The following is a 22515-nucleotide window of genomic DNA, read 5'->3' on the forward strand; positions in this document are numbered from 1 at the left end:
GCAATGAATACAAATGGCATGATGCAACCAGTTAGACAACGGCATATACAGTCTCACTACTATGTTAACTTTAATTTGTTGGTATGCAGCAAATACTATAAAACAGAATTGTGCAAACAAGTCAGGTTTTTGCTCAGTGGGTCACAAATAAAAATCATAGAAATATTTTGGGGTCACTCTGAAGACGTTCAAGGGATTGCTAATATTGCAAAAAGAAATAGCAGCAATGAAAATGACTGTGCATATTATTAAATTTATTAGCATTAGCAGCCATTTCTTGGCCACTACATTTAATTTCATGTATGAGTATACTATAGGTATTTCCGTTTTCAGCTATGCTTCACTTGCTACACTATGTTGCAGAGTCTCTGCGATCAATCCAGTTTCTATTAAAAATTCAGACAATAGTCAGCACAGCCACATGAAAGTTGCATCATGCTATTGTAAATTAACACCTTGTGTGTTTCAGCAAAAAGAACTGGAACACAATGGAGGACAAGGCAATTGTATTGGATATGTATGTGTATTGTATGCACATACTGCGGTTTGCGAATAGGCAAATCTCTTGTGACAAAGCAATGTCGAAGAGTAAAGCAAGCCCATAGCTTTATCCATAGTCAAGTTATGCTTGGCTGGAGAAGAATTAGTTAGTAAACTAGTTAGTTTGTTAGTTAGCTAGTCTGATACTTAGTCAGTCAGTCAGCATAAAATTCTGTTAAATATACAGTTTTTTTTAATTCCACAGAAACTTTTTGAAGGGGTTTGGGCTTGGTCCGAAGACAGTTTTGGGCTTGACTGTACCTAACTAATGCTGCCAAACTGTCATGAAGGGAAATCAAGGCTGGCTTTAGGGTGATAATTTTGGCTAGAGAAGTCCAATTCCTCATGACCCAAGTACTATCATACTGTATGATATGCATCAATTTTTACCATAAGCATTGCAGATCTTGAGACACTTCTGGTCACATCTTGAACAGGGGTAGCACCAGATGAAATAGACTGGAAATCTGCTTTCAATACTGCAAAAAAAATATTTGAAAAACCATGCTGCATACTTATGTAGGGGTAGCACACACATAGACTCATATAGTATAATTATATGTATGTATGTACGTATTTACGTATTTATACATGTCAGCAACTAAATTTTTTTTAAATCAGGGATATATTCACAGCCAGCTTCAGGTCAGCTGTGGGTACACACCTATAGTCTTCTGAAATCATTTTCAATAAAAGAGACTATTTATGTTTTTCTACAGGGGCACAACTGCAAAAGCTCTTTACTTTATAGATGGTCTCTGAGATTACAAATAGAGTAGGAAATATTTTCAAGATGAAAGGGAATGTGTCCTTTCAATACAAAAGAAAGAGCAGTCTTGACCTTGCTTTATCAAAAGAATTTTTGTACAAAGACACAATAAACAAACGACAAAACAGTCCATAAGATACGTATACACTTGTGTGTATTATTTGTAGTTTATTTGTAGTCTAGTGTGTCTTGTGTGTTGTATGTTTAAAACATTATTTTCGTGAAGGAAGAGGCAAATGATGAAATGATGAATATTATATATCTGCCTAATCAAAAAGAGCTTTAAAAGTTTTGCTTCATTGCAGTGGATTAACAGGAGCATGAAGTTATGAGAATTTGGTCATGTAATTTTGAACTGGGGGTATGATCAAAGAGTATAGTATGTAATTGATCTTCAATGATTTTATGTGTCTTTGCCTGTTGTAAAGAAAAGTGATATAAAGTGCTTTTCCAGCAATACATTTCCTACTCATAGTATCAAACAAGATGGTGCAAGTCTTAACTCCAAGTATTATTTCATTGCAAGTTACACAACTATTTTTTCTTAATTTTCCCCAATGAATTCTGTTCAAATTGATCTTTCTGATTCAGTTTATTTGCAGGGATTTAACTCCAAAAGTTCCCAGCATATAATGCTTACACTTCACCAGGACACACACTTGGCAGTGTAGATTACAAACACTAACTTTAAAATAAAATAATTCAAAAATGTACTATCATGCAGCAGATTTGGTCACAGACATAATATACCAAGAATACATGCAATCTGTAATGAAAGCTTACTATTAGTTTTATCCTACAACACAAGTATTGATCTCATTTGTAAACCATTGCTTAAAATCAAAATGTTCAAATTGTTCAGTTAACAAAACACTATGGGCATACGTGCAGGAATACTAATGGACATTAAATCCCTAAACTTCAGTCTATAATCATGACTGAATTAGGGATTAAATGTCTACTGCAGGTAAAGGGAACCTTGCTTGTTTCACCACTTTTTAACTATTCCCACTTGTCTTTGATCCCTTAATTCCTAATTTTTTCATCTACTTGGTTGTTTACATTTTTATAAAATAACAAATGCATTTTATAAAATAACAAATGAACTAGCACATACCACATGCACTAAAATAAATAGGCACTAGGAATGGCATAAAGGTAATTCATCATAATGCACGCACCTCAACAATCAATTAAATAATGGAAAGGGAGATGGCCATTGTGCTTTGTTTTCAGCTATGTCCATTACACAGCATTACAAAGTACAAGAAGCATCTTTGCAACTAATCCAGTTGCTACAAAAAATATTTTGGCATCCCACAGCCCTACTTGTGAGGTCCCATAAATAGGATTGCAGCTGTGTAAATATGTTGGTGAGAGTAAATATAGGCATATTACAGAGCCTAAATACTACGGATTTGCGAAAAGGGGTTTTCCACGCACATCCAATTCAGAAGACCATAGCTCAGTATTCAAGAAACCATAGGTACTACACCCCCCGGGATTGGAAACTACGCATACTTCCCATACAAAAATCTGCCGTATCCGCACTTCCAGTTGATTGGTGTTAACTCAGAAGAACTTTCTTTAACTTCTGTAATACAACGCATATTGAGTTGTGTGAAGTTGAAATTCCTTTCTTTTGGTGAACCATCACTGTCGGCCTTTCTTGAACGCCAGACAGGACGCTAAGGACGATTACTCCTGTTGCCGCTCTCAAACTTTTGCTAGCCGCTCTAAGTCTCAAATGGCAGTTTCTACAAAAGCCAATTTTGTACTGTGCAGGTAACTTGGTATGACGAATCGAACCAGCGTAATTGTGAAAAGCTTCTTTCATCACAAAGAAATTTTTCAGTATTTGCGCTCCGCCCAGGTCTTCTTCTTTTGCGTAACAAATCGATGTCCTGTGTAAGTTATCGTTTCATTTCCTGATAGACAAGACATCAGTTAATCGAACCAACACAGTTTGAAACTCAACTATAGCCTTGAAAACAAAATTTTCTATTTTAAAAAAGTCACTACATGTGTCAACTGCCTAAAAATATTACTGTTTCAGTTGAACGCGCAGGAATTACATTGTTCGCAACCACTTTGGTGCTTCTTTGGAAGTTTCTTTTACTGTTACTGCTTCGTTATTGTGACTACAGTATCGGCAGTGGGAAGATAACTTGGCAGAGCATATGTTTATTTCATGTAGAAAGGTGTCAACGGAGGTGCGGATAGAGGTGTCATAAACACCAGTTTCCAATCCCTGGTGGGTGTAGTATCTATGAAGAAACATATTAACCTGAAACTATCTCCATCCACTAAACTATGTTGGTTTGCAATACTGACCAAATTCCAAATCAATAGCCATTTCCAATCTGAAGTTATGAGTTGTCAAAGTTGGTAAATTGGATGTGTGTGGAAGACCCCTTTTCGCAAATCCGGTCACATATATGCATACTTACATGCTTCTAAAGTTTCTCCAATAGAATGTTGTGTTTCAATGTCTTTTAAAATGTTACAAAACTCAAATAACTTTGAAAGATCCATCATTTTAACATATTGTAATGTCAGACAGTTCATTTTCATTTCATTAGGAGCACTAGTGATGACATCATAATCATCATCAGTTATGAGATGTTTACAGTGCATCATGTGACTAACTGAATCAGCATCCATGTGACCCTCCAGATATGTGTAGTAGTGACTGATGATCTGATGTGGGTGTGTTACTAAAGAACATTAATCGATATAATGTCATACGTACAGAAGCTAGGCACCACATGAACATACTTATGCATTGTAATGGCAATAAAGAGGGTGGCCACATACTGTAATGATATACAAATTGGAATTACTTGCCACTTGAAATTTCCTAGCTACAAAATGATCTAAGAGAAAATATATAAAAGGGTGATTTGGGATTCAATGTCCAAAACAAATTTACAAGTTTGTAGTGTATGGAAGACCCCATTTGTTACATACAGAATCTTAGCATACACAACATTGTAATCAGACACGCAAGAACTCTGTGGATTCCACTACATTCCTTTAGCCATATGAATGGCCAACTAAAGTTTCAGCCCTAACTCAAGAACTTTCAAAGCTACAGAAAAAACTACAGGTACATAATTAAATGGTCATAACTTACAAATACAGTACTCGATACTACTCATTCTATATGAACAGGTAAATCTATTGCTGGGTAAGTTATGTCTACCAAGTCTTTCCTATGACCAGAGTAGGGACCCGCCTATTATGCTCAAATTATGCTCAAGCTTTATGCCTCATCAGGGGCGGATCTAGGATTTATAAAAGGGGGGGCTAACTCAAGGTACTAATCTCTTGGGTAAAGGTGTGCAAACTTTGCATTCTGGAACTAGGGGGGGTCTGGGGGCATGCCCCACTAGGAAAATTTTGAAAAATAGATGCTAAAATACTGCAATTTGGAGACATTTCCACAATAAAATCCCTAATAATTTTTGCCTGTAGATATTTTATATACTACCTTTAGATTATAGGTATGGCTCTCTGAAGCATTTTGTTAATGGAAAAGTTTGGGTAGGTACAGACAACCAAGCACATGATACACCCTTCTCACAATTGTACAACACTGAATAGGTGCATGTTAGAATAATGATGATGAAAGTGGAAAATTTTGAAAATTGAACAATACAAGATTGAATCTGAGAGCATTTCCAATGGAAATTGTGTACCTGAATTAAGTATTGCCATACATATTAACTACACAAGTAGATGAATGAAGCCCTTTAAACAGAACAATGCCTTCATTGTATGTATAGGTGTAGGAATATTTAGAAAAATTCCATAACAGAACCAACTATAATAATTATTATGCTTCCAGTGAATGTTCTATTAGAGTAGTTAGGTGACTACTCTATTTGAGTATCTCGATCTTGTACACCTCCAATGCTGATCCGGGTCCTTGTTGCATAAACTTTAGCATAAATCCACTGATAATACCTTGGAAAGATGTTTATAAGGTGGTTTTATGAGTATTTGTATTATTAGTGATCATATAATTATGCTAAGACAAAATTTCATTATAATACTCAGCATATTGATCAAGTAAAGTCTAAATATGAAGGGGGGGGGGGGCTTCAGCCCCCAAAGCCCCCCCCCCCTCTGGATCCGCCCCTGCTCATATATCACATTTTGTTAATAAACTTGCAGTTATGGGCACTACATCTTTGCACTTCAAAATGATGTGACAGAAAAGATCAATATACTCTATTAGAGTTATTAACTGTTCTATTAGTGTATATCAATCTTTTTCTGTGATATGTATTTTGACCATCAAGGAATTGTAGTATGGCTCAAATATTCTTCCTATTATGCTAGCAGTATGCTCAATGCTTTCATGCACCTATTATGCTCATAATTATGCCAGCATAATCGGCGGGTCCCTAGACCAGAGCAAAGACAAAAATTCACAATCTCTGGACTTCTACTTGAACATACTGCATTCAAACATTATAATTATAAAGCCTTGTCAGCAAGCAGTTGGCATGGTGGTCACGTAATATGCTAATTGCTTGTTTATAATAGAACATTTTACCAACACTTTAATACATTGTAGACTCTGTTCGGTTTATCATTGAATATCCTAATCCTGGTATAAAGTGAGTGTGCAGGTGTGCAGTCATCATGAGGTTAATTACACGGATCCATGGCAACATTGCAGTGTACGGCTCTACTGTACATCACAATGGTTTTACACATGCCCTACCCATGTTACAATATATTCAGTGGTTGGCATCCACAAGTTGATCTTCGGTGAAACAATATAGCACATGCATGTAAACTATGAGCAATTGGGTAGTTAATACCTCTGGTACAATAATGGTTTATGTTGGAGTTTATGCATATTTTAGTCTTTTCACAGCTAGCTACAATTATTATGAGCCATGTATGCTTTATTTGGCTATGTGCGTACTGTAGCTAATGTAAAAGGTTATTCAGAGTCATGCTCGTAATATAAACTACAGGCATGCACGCTTCACGCATTTGGTGGTACTGGGTGCTGCCTTTACCTGTGTATTTTTGCTAATATTGTGCTCAAAATTTATCTGTTTTGCTCAGTGGTAATAAACATATATATAAAGGTACTGCAGTTTACACACATACATATATGTAAGCAATTATTACAAGCACACAGTTAGAAATTGTTAAGTAACTACAAGTCGTGTTATTTATGGTTAAACCTCAACGTGATAGAGGCTTCAATATCAAGACACACGGTAGTGTGTCGTGCGGCCCAAGAAGCCGGTGCGTAACACCCGTGAGTATATTGACAGGAAGTTATAAAACGCAATTTTCGCACCTCCGTAGCTCTGTGCTGCCTCGACGGATTCCCCTCAGCTCGAGCACACACAACACATGCCACAGTATTCTCACGTGATTAAACATTACATAATACATTCTGAATAGTACACACTAATTCTAAATAATAAGCGCTATATAACCTGTTCTCTACATTTTCTCCGGGGGGCGGCGTAGTGTATTAGTCCACTTTGAAATTGTCTTCATAGCTCTAGTAGCAGCTGCTCTCTTAGGTCTTGGTAGTACTGGACCATCACTTTGAACATCAGCATTAGATTGTTGTTGCATACTTACTGGGGTTGAACTATCCTCTGTACTCTCTCCAGTCAAATTATTTGGAGTGCTGACAACTTCCAACGGATATAGTCTGGTGATGGGTCTATTAGTCTTGTAGTTAGCAGTTGAAATGTGGGCTGAGCGAACTAATCCATCATTTCCCTTGACTAGATCATCCACTATAGCCAACTTCCAGTGGAGTCTTGGGGTGTCATCATGGACCAACACAACATCACCCTTCTTGATGCACTGTTTGTTATTTCCTGAAGCTTTGTGAAATTCTCTAAGGGCAGTTAAATATTCCCTTTTCCAACGAAGCCAGAACTGTTGAATAAGTCTTGAGTGCTTGTTTACAGCCTTTCTCATGTCTTTGTCAGTCAAGTAGGATGGATCAGTGATCTCCTCCTGGTCATCAATAGGGTGTGGAGCAGACACTATTCTTCTGCCGTACATGAGGTGAGCCGGGGTAAGAGGTTCAGGGTCAGAAATATCGGTAGACACATAAGTAAGTGGTCGATCGTTAAGCATGCTCTCAATCTCGATAACAACTGTCTCTAAAACTTGCAGTGATACAAACGTTCTTCCTAGGGTTTTCTTTACTGCCTGCTTTGTGAGGCCTATAAGGCGCTCCCAAAACCCCCCATACCATGGGGCCCGTTTAGGTATAAAACTCCATGTGACATGTTGACGCCCCAAAGCTTCCTTCAGATCATCAGATTCAAACAGTTGCTTAATTTCCTCCGCAGCAGCAAGATAAGTAGAGGCATTGTCAGATAGCATCTGTGTTGGGAGTGACTTTCGGCTTGAGAATCTACGAAAAGCAAATAAAAAACTATCTACAGTTAAGTCATGTACAATTTCTAAATGAACTGCCCTAGTACAGGCGCAGGTAAACAAGCATATGTAAACCTTCCTCTCTCCTGTTGTGTCTCTTACATACAGTGCCCCAGTGAAGTCAACTCCTGTGACTTTAAATGGCTGAGATGCTTCTACACGCATTCTTGGTAACGGTGGAGGATCTGGGGCTTGGTAAGGTTTACCCATGAGTCTATTGCATGTCACACACTGGTGTAGCTGCTTCTTGACACGTTGTCGAATAGTCGGAATCCAGAAGACTTGTCTCAACGCGGTTACGGTGGCACTGACTCCAGCATGGTGAAGCTTCTTGTGTGTTTGTTGTATAAACATGTCAGTCAGTAAGTGTTTGGGGGGTAGTAGAATTGGAAATTTGGCAGCATCTGCTACAGGGGCATTGTGTATTCTGCCACCACATCGTATGAGGTTACTCTTGTCAAGGAACAATCTCAGCTGCTTAACCAGCGTAGGGCAATGGTGCTTACTCCTCTTCATCAAATAGGAGAGTTCCTCCTTGAAACATGAGTGTTGGCTACTTGAGATCCAGAGCTTCTTAGCTGCCTGCAATTCAGAAGCACTCAAGGGTCCACTTAGTCTAGTGTGTTGTCGAGACAAATTGTGAGTAAACCTCAAAACATATGCAGTTACAGCTAACAACTTGTAGATGTTACTGTGGCGTGTGATGGTGATAACATTTGAAATACCTGTAGTAATGCTGGCGTCATCTTCTGGTGTAGTCACTTCTACCTCCTCCTCAGCTTCTGCTATGTTGATGTGTAGAATACCTGTTGGCAACCACTTGGGCCATTCAGATTCTGATGGTAACCAGCAGGGACCGTGAAGCCACAACTGTGAAGAAAATAACTGCTGGGCTGATATGCCTCTTGTAAGTAGGTCAGCTGGGTTGTCTGATGTTGGAGTAAATGACCACATCTTAGGTGGGAAGGAGTTGACAATTTCAGTGACACGGTGATTGATAAATAGCTTTGAACTGGTCTGTTTGTAAATCCAATACAGCACAATTTGGCTATCAGTCCATAAGTGAGTATTGGTAGATAAATTGTAACTATGTAGTGAAGACTTGACAAAGTTAGCTAGTCGAGAAGCCATTACTGCAGCCATTAACTCTAGTTTGGGTAGTGTAACAGTCTTGGTAGGTGCAACTCGGCTCTTGGACATCACTAAACAGACCTTGCCCTGCTGACATAAGTACACTACTGTGCCATAAGCTTTGGTGCTGGCATCTGAAAACACATACATGTTACAAGTATTGTACCTCTGATTAGATGGTGTGAAGTAGGGTCTTGGTACTGTTAGCTTGGGTAACTCAAACAAGTCAGCAAGAATACCGATCCATCTGTCTCTGATATAAGTTGGTAGAGGCTCATCCCAAGAGAGCTTGCTTTGCCAAATATCTTGAAGTAGTATCTTGGCCTTAATTGTAATGGGTGTAGCCCATCCTAGAGGATCATAGATTTGTGAGGATGTTTGCAACACGTCTCTCTTGGTAAGTAGACTTGTGTTAGTGGACAGCTTCTTTGGGGAGAGCGACAAAGTATCAGTTGCTATGTTCCACTGTAACCCCAAAATTCCAACTGTTGTGCTAGGATCTCCTGTCTTCTCTTTGGCTACAAGTTCTTGGAGCTGTTGACTGTTAGAGGACCACGACCGCAGATTAAACTTTGCCTTACCCATGATTGTTCTAGCTTGAGTGTAGTACTGTACTACTTCCTCCTCTGTATCACAGCCTGACAAAATATTATCTACGTATAGATTCTCTTTCATATCATCAGCTATGGGTGAAGGCGTATTGTTTAGATGTAGATTAAGAACAGCAGCAAGCATGAAGGGGGAACTACAGGAGCCAAATGGTACAACTGCAAAGTGGTACGCCTGAAACTTGCTGTCTGGTTTATCTGGTAGCTTTGGCCATAGGAAGCGAGTAAAGTTCCGATCATCATTATGCAACTGAACATGTAAAAAGGCCTTCTCGATGTCTGTAGAAAGCGCATAATTATGATTATGGAATCTGAGTAAGATGGCACAAAGGTTATTAAGGAATGGAGGCCCCACCATCAAACAGTCATTGAGACTAGGAGAATTTGAATGTTCTCTACAGCTACAGTTGTATACGATACGAATAGGTGTTGTGGTGGAATCCTTCTTCACAGGGCGATGTGGTAAATAATGTGTATTGTTGGTACTGTGATCATTAATCCTCTCAATAAATCCACGTCTCTCTTGTTCCACTATTATCTCATCATAGATCTTCAAGAGTTGTGGAGTACCCTTTAACTTGTTGAGCAGGTGAGTTGTTCTCTTCTGACAAATGGCAAAATTTGATGGTAAGAATGGTCTGTCTTCCTTCCATGGGAATCTTGCTACGTACATTCCTGTGGGTGACTGATAAACACAAGTATCTTGGTATGTCTGTAGGAATGATGAGTCAGATGATTTGTCACTGGTAGAGCCAATTGCTTCTACTGACCAGAATTGTTCTAGATCTGGTGCTTCTGGAGTAGGTACTGCTGAAGTGAGTTGTAAAAGAACTGACGATGATGATTCTAGAAGTGGAGAAAGTACTGGTCCTGACAGCAAATAGCCCAGATTGGATTGCTGAGCTGTGGGACCGTCTCCTCTGACTATGTGATCTTGGATAAATGTCCAATAATAGTCGGTCCCAATGAGGATGGAAATCTTGAATTGATGGTTGGAGGTTACTGGGTGTGCCAACTTGAGACCTTGTAAATACGACATGTTTCTGACCGAAGAGTTGATTGAGCTTTGAATAGGAGCTGCTATTGATGGTATAACCAGAACTGATATTGGAATAACTTCACCGGATATCGTCTCAGTCTCTACAGTTGCCACACCAAGCTCTTGGTATGAAGCTGTAGTGGTGCCAAAGGATGCTAGTGCCATTCCTTGTGTTGAAGTCGGCTGAATGCACAGTTCAGTGGCAAGTTCAGCAGAAATAAATGAGCGTTGAGCTCCTTCATCGAATAAGATGTTGGCCTGTGTCTTGATGGAGCCAGCAATAACAGGGGTAACAGCTGTCTTCAATAAACAAGTATAGTTGTGGGAGTGACTATTAAATGCTGAAGTAAGCAGACCAGCTGTTGTGGCAGGGACAACTTGAACATCAGATGATGCACCACCTTGGTTACTGCTTCTGCTGTCATTGGGACTAGGTGTCTCACTGCTGTACAGACTTGTGTGATGTCGTTTCTTGCAGCGAAATCTGGATGTGCATTGAGAGATCTTATGATGGCCCAAACAGTTAAAACACAAGTTTTCCTTCTTAACTATGTCAATCCGTGCTTGCTGATCTGTTGTAACACAGGAGTGTGAAGGATGTGGGCCTTACAAAAGACACAAGCTGTACTTTTCTTAGTACCTGAGTGAGAACCTGGGGAATTGCTCTTGGATCCAACATAAAATGTCGCTGTGCTTCTGGAGGAAGCATGTAAATCTGTTGGTTGGTAACCAGATTCGAGAACTCTGATCTCTTTCAAAATAGCTGCTGTCAAATCGTCAAACGTCCACTCAGTATTTGCCTGTTCTCGTGCAAGATTTCTTCTAATCTCTGCAGGGAGCTTCTTCAATATAACTGACACCATTATATCACCATACGAGTCCTTCAACTTCCCCAAAGAAGCAAGTGCCCTTGTGTGTGTTGCAACTGTGTCATAAAGCAGACGGAGACTGGTAAGGCTTGTAGTAGCATTAGGCATATCTAACAGGACTTGCATGTGTGCATTGATCAGTTTGTGAGGTTGTCCAAATCTCTCTTCAAGTAGTGCAACTGAATGCTGGTAGTTCAGCTCTGTAAGTGGAAGACCTGCTATGGCTCTTGCAGCATCTCCTTGTAACTGGGCCTTCAAGTAGTTAAACTTTTGTATACCACCTAAGGCAGGATTTGTGTGCACTGCTGCATTGAATGAGTCCCAGAAAGTTTGCCAGCTTAAGGGGTCTCCAGAGAAAGTAGGCAATGTGAGTTTAGGGAGACGACTGTTAGCTGATTGTAAGGAGGCATGTACATGGCTTCTCTGTTCTGGGGTGGTAATAGAGCTATGACTTGAAAGGCTTGTTGTACTTGTAATAGTGGTCACTGGTAACATTGGAAGTGCTAAAGAATTAAGACTTGCTGTGGTGTTTGTAGCAGGCACCAGAGAAGGTAACAGCAGCGGGATAACGAGTGGCACTGTTGTGACTGTGGCATTGCTGCTTGCTGTTGGTTGAGTTGCTAGACTAACACTGGACGGTATTGGGGCACTACTAACAATGGTTGATACAGTCTGGTGTGTAGAGTTTAACAGTGGACTAGCTTCTAGTGATAGTGTAGTGGCTGAGCTCATAGGCTGTAGATGCGGATTTGATAGTAATGGACCCATCTCAGTTGGTGGTTGAGTGGTGGGGTTTATCAATGTATGTGGCTTTACACTATTCTTATTTAGCTCTATAAACCTCTTCACCTTAGCAATCTTATCCATGATTGAGTCCTCGAGTTCTCCAGCTTCGATCATAGCCTCAGTGAGCTCCTCAGGTTCCTTAATCAGCGTGGTGATCCGTTCATCTAGCTCAGTGATCTTAGTCTGTTTGCTGCTCAGTTGTTCGACGGCAGTAGTCAAGGTTGTGATAGTATAATCGTCGGTCTCAGAGTTAAACAAGTCATCAATCTTATTGTAGAGCCTCGTGACGTGTGACTTGTAGGCCTTCCGGGAAGCTTGAAGGCGTGTTAGATCCTCCATCAGAATGATTCGCTAAAACGACAGGAACAAAAAAAAAACAGTACTGACAGTTAAAGAAGCTTGCCTTAAATGGTACCGTTAACTGCTAGGCAGTCTGCCACGGTACCACGACTTCTGGGGGTGTACGGTGAAGTAAGAGTCCCGGTCGAGGGTCGAGTCAGTTGCGTCAGCAAATCACTCCCACTGGTCCACAGCACCAAACAATATGTGAAAACGTTGGCGATCAGGACCGTAACGAACTGGAACTATCCTGGATTGCCGTGATGTCGACGGATTCCCCTCAGCTCGAGCACACACAACACATGCCACAGTATTCTCACGTGATTAAACATTACATAATACATTCTAAATGGTACACACTAATTCTAAATAATAAGCGCTATATAACCTGTTCTCTACACCTCCACCTTCAACACTCCACATTCCAAATTTGAGCGAAATCGCTTCAAGCGTTCCCGAGATATGCGACTTCAAAAATTGGCTAAGTTTCTTCGTTATTTTTTTCTTCTTATTTTCTTCCTCTTTTCGCACACTTACAAAAACTGCTATAAAACGCGAACGCCATATCCGATCGCCTTGAAATTTGGCACACAGAAGGGGGGTATAAAGGCGCATCTCTGTACCAACATTGGCTGGAATACGATAAACAGGCAAAGAGTTATGAGCGATTATTCACGAAAAATAACACCAATATGTTGTCACGCCTACAGGGTAAACCGCGTATGGGAAGAAGCTGAAAATCGGTGGGTGAATAGGTTAACTATTGAACCTCAAACCTTTTGTGGTTTGAAAGAAATCGAGCTAAAAACCAGGACGATACAACGAAAAAACCAACAGTGTGTAACAATTACGCAATCGTGATTAGCTAATAAAAAAAACGACTGCTTGCCACGCCTACCAGGTAAACCACTTGGGGTAATGCTTTGATAATCGCTGTACAGATGGAGTTATCATCTTAGAAAGGCTCTTCAATGGTGTAGAAGAATCAGACTTAAAGCCACGGAGTTATAACACGAAATCCAACTTGGTGTAGCAAGTGTGAGATCGAGATACTCTAATAGAGCAGTCATCCTAATAGAGCAGTCACCCGAAGAGAATTCAAGAGATCAGTTAGAAACAAGTAACCTGTATAGAGATCAGCTACAAACAAGTCACCCTGTAGAGAGATCAGCCACAAACAATTCACCCTGTAGAGAGATCAGCTAGAAGAAGTTACCTTATAGGGAATTCATGCAACTATAGAAAGAGGTAATTCAGCTACGTAGAAGAAATCATCTTGTAGAGTTCAGCAACAAAGAAACCACAATGTAGAGAGTTCAGCAACAAACAAATCGCCCTGTAGAGAGATCAGCTAGAAGAAGTTACCTTGTAGAGAGTTCAGCTACAAAGAAACCATCATGTAGAGAGTTCAGCTGTAAACAAATCACCTGTAAAGAGTTCAGCTACAAACAAATCTCCCTGTAGAGAAATAAGCTAGGAGAAGTTTCTTTGTAGAGAGTTCAGTTACAAAGAAACCACCATGTAGAGAATTCATTTACAAACTAGTGACCCTGTAGAGACATCAGCTAGAAGAAGTTACCTTGTAAAGAGTTCAGCTACATAGAAACCATTCTGTAAAGAGCTCAGCTGCAAACAAATCACCTGTACAGAATTCAGCTACAAACAAATCAACCTGTAGAGAGATCAGCTAGAAGAAGTTGCCTTGTTGATAGTTCAGCTACAAAGAAACCATCATGAAGAGAGTTCAGCTGCAAACAAATCTCCCTGTAGAGAGTTCTTTTAGAAGAAGTTACCTTGTAGAGAGTTCAGCTACAAAGAAACCATTCTGTAAAGAGCTCAGCTGCAAACAAATCACCTGTATAGAATTCAGCTACAAACAAATCACCCTGTAGAGAGATCAGCTAGAAGAAATTACCTTGTAGAGAGTTCAGCTACAGTAAAAAGAAACCACCATGTAGAGAGTTCAGCTGCAAAGAAATCACCCTGTAGAAAATTCTGCCACAAACAAATTGCCCTGTAGAAAGATCAGTTAGAAGAAGTTATCTTGTAGAGAGTTCAGCTACAAAGAAACCACCATGTAGAGAGTTCAGCTTGAAGAAATTACCTTGTAGAGAGTTCAGCTACAAAGAAACCATCATCTAGATAGTTCAGCTGCAAACAAATCACCTGCAGAGAGTTCAGCTACAAACCAATCTCCCTGTAGAGAGATCAGCTAGAAGAAGTTACCTTGTAGAGAGTTCAGTTACAAAGAAACCACCATGTAGAAAGTTCAGCTACAAACTAGTGACCTTGTGGAGACATCAGCTAGAAGAAGCTACCTTGTAGAGAGTTCAGCTACAAAGAAACCATTCTGTAAAGAGCTCATGCAGCTGTAAACAAATCACCTGTACAGAATTCAGCTACAAAGAAATCACCCTGTAGAAAGATCAGCTAGAAGAAGTCACCTTGTAGAAAGTTCAACTACAAAGAAACCACCATGTAGGGAGTTCAGCTAGAAGATGTTACCTTGTAGAGAGTTCAGCTACAAAGAAACCATTCTGTAAAGAGCTCAGCTGCAAACAAATCACCTATACAGAATTCAGCTACAAACAAATCACCCTGTAGAGAGATCAGCTAGAAGAAGTTACCTTGTAGAGAGTTCAGCTACAAATTGAAAGAAGCCATCATGTGGATAGTTCAGCTGCAAACAAATCACCTGTAGAGAGTTCAACTACAAAGAAACCACCATGTAGGGAGTTCAGCTAGAAGAAGTTACCTTGTAGAGAGTTCAGCTACAAAGAAACTATCATGAAGAGAGTTCAGCTGCAAACAAATCTCCCTGTAGAGAGTTCAGTTAGAAGAAGTTACCTTGTAGAGAGTTCAGCTACAAAGAAACCATTCTGTAAAGAGCTCAGCTGCAAACAAATCACCTGTACAGAATTCAGCTACAAACAAATCACCCTGTAGAGAGATCAGCTAGAAGAAGTTACCTTGTAGAGAGTTCAGCTACAAATTTAAAGAAGCCATCATGTGGATAGTTCAGCTACAAACAAATCACCTGTGGAGAGTTCAGCTACAAACAAACCACCATGTAGGGAGTTCAGCTAGAAGAAGTTACCTTGTAGAGAGTTCAGCTACAAAGAAACCATCATGAAGAGAGTTCAGCTGCAAACAAATCTCCCTGTAGAGAGTTCAGTTAGAAGAAGTTACCTTGTAGAGAGTTCAGCTACAAAGAAACCATCATGAAGAGAGTTCAGCTACTAACAAATCACCCTGTAGAGAGATCAGCTAGAAGAAGTCACCTTGTAGAGAGTTCAGCTACAAAGAAACCATCATGAAGAGAGTTCTGCCACGAACAAATCACCCTGTAGAGAGATCAGCTAGAAGAAGTCACCTTGTAGAGAGTTCAGCTACAAAGAAACCATCATGAAGAGAGTTCAGCTGCAAACAAATCTCCCTGTAGAGAGTTCAGTTAGAAGAAGTCACCTTGTAGAGAGTTCAGCTACAAAGAAACCATCATGAAGAGAGTTCAGCTACTAACAAATCACCCTGTAGAGAGATCAGCTAGAAGAAGTCACCTTGTAGAGAGTTCAGCTACAAAGAAACCATCATGAAGAGAGTTCAGCTGCAAACAAATCTCCCTGTAGAGAGTTCAGTTAGAAGAAGTTACCTTGTAGAGAGTTCAGCTACAAAGAAACCATCATGAAGAGAGTTCAGCTACAAACAAATCTCCCTGTAGAGAGATCAGCTAGAAGAAGTCACCTTGTAGAGAGTTCAGCTACAAAGAAACCACCATATAGAGAGTTCAGATGCAAACACATCACCCTGTAGAAAAATCAGCTACAAACAAATCACCCTGTAGAAAGATCAGCTAGAAGAAGTCACCTTGTAGAGAGTTCAGCTACAAAGAAACCATCATGAAGAGAGTTCAGCTGCAAACAAATCTCCCTGTAGAGAGTTCAGTTAGAAGAAGTTACCTTGTAGAGAGTTCAGCTACAAAGAAACCATTCTGTAAAGAGTTCAGCTGCAAACAGATCACCTGTATAGAATTCAGCTACAAACAAATCACCCTGTAGAGAGATTAGCTAGAAGAAATTACCTTGTAGATAGTTCAGCTACAGTAAAAAAATCCACCATGTAGAGAGTTCAACTGTAAAGAAATCACCCTGTAGAAAATTCTGCCGCAAACAAATTGCCCTGTAGAAAGATCAGTTAGAAGAATTTATCTTGTAGAGAGTTCAGCTACAAAGAAACCACCATGTAGAGAGTTCAGCTAGAAGAAATTACCTTGTAGAGAGTTCAGCTATAAAGAAACCATCATCTAGATAGTTCAGCTGCAAACAAATCACCTGTAGAGAGTTCAGCTACAAACAAATCTCCCTGTAGAGAGATCAGCTAGAAGAAATTACCTTGTAGAGAGTTCAGCTACAGTAAAAAGAAACCACCATGTAGAGAGTTCAGCTGCAAAGAAATCACCCTGTAGAAAATTCTGCCACAAACAAATTGCCCTGTAGAAAGATCAGTTAGAAGAAGTTATCTTGTAGAGAGTTCTGCTACAAAGAAACCACCATGTAGAGAGTTCAGCTAGAAGAAATTACCTTGTAGAGAGTTCAGCTACAAAGAAACCATCATCTAGATAGTTCAGCTGCAAACAAATAACCTGTAGAGAGTTCAGCTACAAACAAATCTCCCTGTAGAGAGATCAGTTAGAAGAAGTTACCTTGTAGAGAGTTCAGCTACAAAGAAACCATTCTGTAAAGAGCTCAGCAGCAAAAAAATCACCTGTACAGAATCCAGCTACAAATAATTCACCCTCTAGAGAGAACAGCTAGAAGAAGTTACCTTGTTGATAGTTCAGCTACACACAAATCACCCTGTAGAGAGATCAGCTAGAAGAAGTTGCCTTGAAGAGTGTTCAGTTACACAGAAACCACCATGGACAGTTCTGTAATAAATATATGTATTATATATATAATTTGTACATTTACTGATAAAATCAGAAATATTTAAGGTACATCTGCTTCATCTTTTCTTCTTCCTGTGGTAAAGAAAAAAAGATAGGTTAAAAAAGTCCCAAAGCAGGCCATAGGCCGGCTTTGGGGTATACAAATACAAAAAGAAGTGAAATCTAATCCAAAACAGCCAAGCTGTAAAAAAGGTGTGCGGCCCTCAAAAAGGCTATGGTGAAAAAAGATGTGAAATCCAAGGTGACGGCCAAGAAATGGCTGTGATGGTAGATTAATGATATAATTTTAATAACGACAAATTCAGGTGAATTTTGTGCCAATTGACCAAGCGGCACCAAAATTCATCTGAATTGTTGTTATTAAAATTTTTACCATTAATCTACCATCACAGCCATTTGTTGGCCGCCACCTTGGATTTCACATCTTTTTTCACCATAGCCTTTTTGAGGGCCGCACACCTTTTTTACAGCTTGGCTGTTTTGGATTAGATAATAACTAAGAGAATTTTCTTGCAGATCTCCAAATCCTGCAATCAGCAATGACAACACTCTCTCTGCTGCAGTTGAGAAAGGCTGCATTACTAACACTTTTTGATTCCATATGAACAAGAAGACAAACCTGTTGAGTTTAGTTTCCACCATTCAAGTGTACTGAGGTAAAAACTAATTCAATTAGCTTTTGCTCTGTACGCACAGAGTTCAACTTTCAACCTCTCAAACTTCCCCATCTTCAAGTGCAGGAATAACTTGCAATGAATTGACATGTGAGACATTAAGTGTAGCAAGCTTGCATGGATTAAAAACTTGAACTGCTTAAATGCAGACAATGTAACCTTTAATAAGGACTAGCTGATGTTGAAAATGCTTGAGGGCTTTTCACACACAGTTTTTAGCATAAATACGCAGTCTCTGCTACATAGATGTTTTTGTTAAAATAGCTTGAATAACAGCCTCAGTATTCGGTGTGAGTGCAACCCTAACTGCTGCAACAACCTTTTGTACTTGCTTTAACATGTAAACATCTCCCCAAAGATCATAAGTAGCCTTGCCAAACATCTCTCCCCAGTCAATCACAGAAGCTTCAGCTTTTCTGGATTTGTTAAAATTGCTAACAACCTTGGTTGTCGGTCAAAAAGGTTCAATTTCACCAAGCTGAATGATAATTTGTTTCATGAGCTTCCACTTACTCTACCACCTGGTAGTACTGTATAATGCCATTGTTTGCCCTGTCCAAAGAAAGAAAGTTAGTCTTAATTTCATGGGAAAATAGTGATAGCCAATTTTTAACAAACTCTGTAGGTAAAATGGTATGCTACATGACTACCTTAGCACATGTATGAATTGTTTCAGTAAACAGCAAAGAAAGACTCGAATTGAAATATCTAATATACCAATGGATTTGCCTTTTTTATGGAAAGTAAGAATATCCTTATTTGTGACCCAGTCTGGGAAAAAACGGTCTTATCGCCTATTGTATCGAGAAAAGCCAGTTTTAAATATTTACTGTGATGTAGCTCGCCAAGGGTTGAAGCCATATATGTATACCAAATTTTCACACGTTTTATACCAATTCCTTACTTTCTAGAGCATCCACTGTGCAAGTAGCCAACAACTAAGTTTCCCGCCGTTTTAGATAGTTTTTGAACTGAGTGACTGTATCAGTTGAGCTCCAAAAGTGGAGGGAGGCAGGGGCCCAGATTGGGGGGCAAGAGGTTGTTCAAAAATTTGAAAAAGGAGGCGTAGGGATGAACTAGGCCAAGTATTCAGCTCTCAAAACTGGCTAAAATAAAAGGAAATTCACAGCAGAGCAGAGGTATTTATTCAACACCACGGAGCTGTACAGCCATATACAGCCATCCCCAGGCTGGCCAGAGCTCCATTAAGGCCCCACTCCGCATGTATGGATTGCCACTGGGCTTGGGAAAAGCAGCCGGCAAAACCAGACTACTCAAGTCTAGCTAATTTTGATTAAAAATTAGATAGTTTATTCATGTAATTTTGTGTTCTTGGTGAAAAATCAAATCTGTTGATGTGGGCGATAAGACCAGTTTTCCCAGACTGAGTTACATACAAGTGTGTCATGTAAGATCTCGTGATTCACCCAATAATACAAAGCTGTAAACTGGTTGCTGTAGCTGTTGTAAGTGGCTAGTGGCTGAGATTGAGTTAGCTGTTCTGGAGTATCTGGCTATCAATCTGTAGGTGTATGTGACCCAGTCTGGAAAAACCAGTCTTATCACATATTCAAAAGTATTGACATATGCCAGTTTTAAGTATTTAGTGTGTTGTAGCTCGCCAATAATCGAAGCTATGTGTGCCAAATTTTCACATGTTTCACACCAATTCCTTACATTCTAGAACATTCAACTAAGTTTCCTGCCATTTTAGATAGTTTTGGAACCAAGGTTGACTGTATCAGGCAAGCTCCAAAAGGGGAGGGAGGCAGGGACCCGGATGGAGGGCAAGAGGCTGTTCCAAAAAAATTGAAAAAGAAAGTGTAGGGATGAACTAGAGCACGTTATGGGCCATTCAGGTCTCAAAACTGAAAGGAACTTCACAGCAGAGGTATTTATTCAACACCGCGGAGCTGTACAGCCATATACAGCCATCCCCAGGCTGGCCAGTACTCCTTTAAGGCCCCACAATGCATGTACGGATCGCCACTGCGGTTGGGAAAAGCAGCCAGCATAACCAGATCTAATCCAAAACAGCCAAGCTGTAAAAAAAGTGTGCGGCCCTCAGAAAGGCTATGGTGAAAAAAGATGTGAAATCCAAGGTGGCGGCCAAGAAATGGCTGTGATGGTAGGTTAATGGTAAAAATTTTAATAACGACAATTCAGGTGAATTTTTGTACCGCTTCACAAAATTTACCTAAATTGTCATTATTAAAAATTTTACCATTAACCTACCATCACAGCCATTTCTTGGCCGCCACCTTGGATTTCACATCTTTTTTCACCATAGCCTTTCTGAGGGCCGCACACTTTTTTTACAGCTTGGCTGTTTTGGATTAGATTTCATTTCTTTTTGTATTTGTATACCCCAAAGCCGGCCTATGACCAGCTTTGGGACTTTTTTAACCTATGTTTTTTTCTTTACTACAGGAAGAAGAAAAGATGAAGTAGATGTACTTTAAATATTTTATCAGTAAATGTACAAATTATATATGCTGTATAATACATATGTGACCGGATTTGCGAAAAGGGGTCTTCCACACACATCCAATTTGCCAACTTTGACAATTGATAACTTCATATTGGAAAGAGCTATTGCCTTGAAATTTGGGCAGTGGTGAGCACCACTATATATAGCTGAATACATGGTGAAATTTTCAGGTTAATATGTTACTTGAACACTGAGTTATGGTCTCCAACGTTTATGGAATTGGATGTTTGTGGAAGACCCCTTTTCACAAATCCGGTCACATATATTGATTACAGAAATCTCCATGGTGGTTTCTTTGTAACTGAGCACTCTACAAGGTGACTTCTTCTAATTGTTCTCTCTACAGGGTGAATTGTTTGTAGCTGAACGATCTACAAGGTAACTTCTTCTAGCTGATCTCTCTACAGGGTGATGTGTTTGTAGCTGAATTCTGTATAGGTGATTTGTTTGCAGCTGAGCTCTTTACAGAATGGTTTCTTTGTAGCTGAACTCTCTAAAAGGTAACTTCTTCTAACTGATCTTTCTACAGGGCAATTTGTTTCTGGCAGAATTTTCTACAGGGTGATTTCTTTGCAGCTGAACTCTCTACATAGTGGTTTCTTTGTAGCTGAACTCTCTACTAGGTAACTTCTTCTAACTGATCTTTCTACAGGGTGATTTGTTTGTAGCTGAACTATCTACAAGGTAATTTCTTCTAGCTGATCTCTCTACAGGGTGATTTGTTTGTAGCTGAAATCCCTACAAGGTAACTTCTTCTAGCTGATCTTTCTACAGGGCGCTTTGTTTGTAGCTGAGTTCTCTACAGGGTGTTTGTTTGCAGCTGAATTGTCTACATGGTGGTTTCTTTATAGCTGAACTCTCTACAAGGTGACTTCTTCTAGCTGATCTCTCTACAGGGTGATTTGTTTGTAGCTGAACTCTCTACAGGTGATTTGTTTGTAGCTGAACTCTCTACAAGGCGATACTTCTAGGTGATCTCTCTACAGGATTCCTTGTTTCTAACTGAACTCTCAACAGGGTGATCTGTTCATAGCTGAACTTTCTACTGGGTGATATGTTTGCAGCTGAACTCTCTAAATGGTGGTTTCTTTGTAGCTGAACTCTCTACAATGTGACTTGTTTCTAGCTGATCTCTCTACAGGGTAACTTGTTTCTAGCTGAACTCTCTACAGGTGATTTGTTTGTAGCTGAACTCTCTACATGGTGGTTTCGTTGTAGCTGAACTCTCTACAAGGTAACTTCTTCTAGCTGATCTTTTTACACTGCATATTTGTTTGTAGCTGAGTTCTCTACAGGGTGATTTGTTTGCAGCTGAACTCTCTACATGGGAGTTTCATTGTAGCTGAACTCTCTACAATGTGACTTCTTCTAGCTGAACTCTCTACAGGGTGACTTGTTTCTAGCTGAACTCTCTACAGGTGATTTGTTTGCAGCTGAACTCTCTACATGGTGGTTTCTTTGTAGCTGAACTCTCTACAAGGTAACTTCTTCTAGCCGATCTTTCTACAAGGTGATTGAGTTTTTTGCAGCTGAACTCTTTACATGGTGGTTGCTTTGTAGCTGAACTCTCTAAAAGGTGACTTCTTCTAGCTGAACTCTCTACAGGATGATTTGTTTGCAGCTGAACTCTCTACGTGGTAGTTTCTTTGTAGCTGAACTCTGTACAATGTGACATCTTCTAGCTGAACTCTCTACAGGGTGACTTGTTTTTAGCTGATTTCTCTACAGGGTGACTTGTTTCTAGCTGAACTCTCTACAGGTGATTTGTTTGTAGCTGAACTCTCTACATGGTGGTTTCGTTGTAGCTGAACTCTCTACAAGGTAACTTCTTCTAGCTGATCTTTCTACAGGGTGATTTGTTTGTAGCTGAATTCTCTACAGGGTGA

At 39.7% G+C, this 22515-nt stretch overlaps 1 protein-coding gene across 1 annotated transcript in view; it reads right to left on the reverse strand.

The window, feature by feature from the left end:
* The window catches only part of LOC136247993 (uncharacterized), a 151645-nt gene that overhangs the window by 113918 nt on the left and 15212 nt on the right, over nt 1-22515 (reverse strand). Inside the window, exons 3-4 of the mRNA XM_066039811.1 lie at nt 3760-4026; nt 931-1019 (exon numbers count right to left, since the gene is read on the reverse strand). Coding sequence (XP_065895883.1) covers nt 931-1019; nt 3760-4026 — 356 coding nt within the window. The remainder of the gene's footprint in view (nt 1-930; nt 1020-3759; nt 4027-22515) is intronic.

Source organism: Dysidea avara, chromosome 2 (genome assembly GCF_963678975.1).
Source record: "Dysidea avara chromosome 2, odDysAvar1.4, whole genome shotgun sequence".
Lineage (NCBI taxonomy): Eukaryota > Metazoa > Porifera > Demospongiae > Dictyoceratida > Dysideidae > Dysidea > Dysidea avara.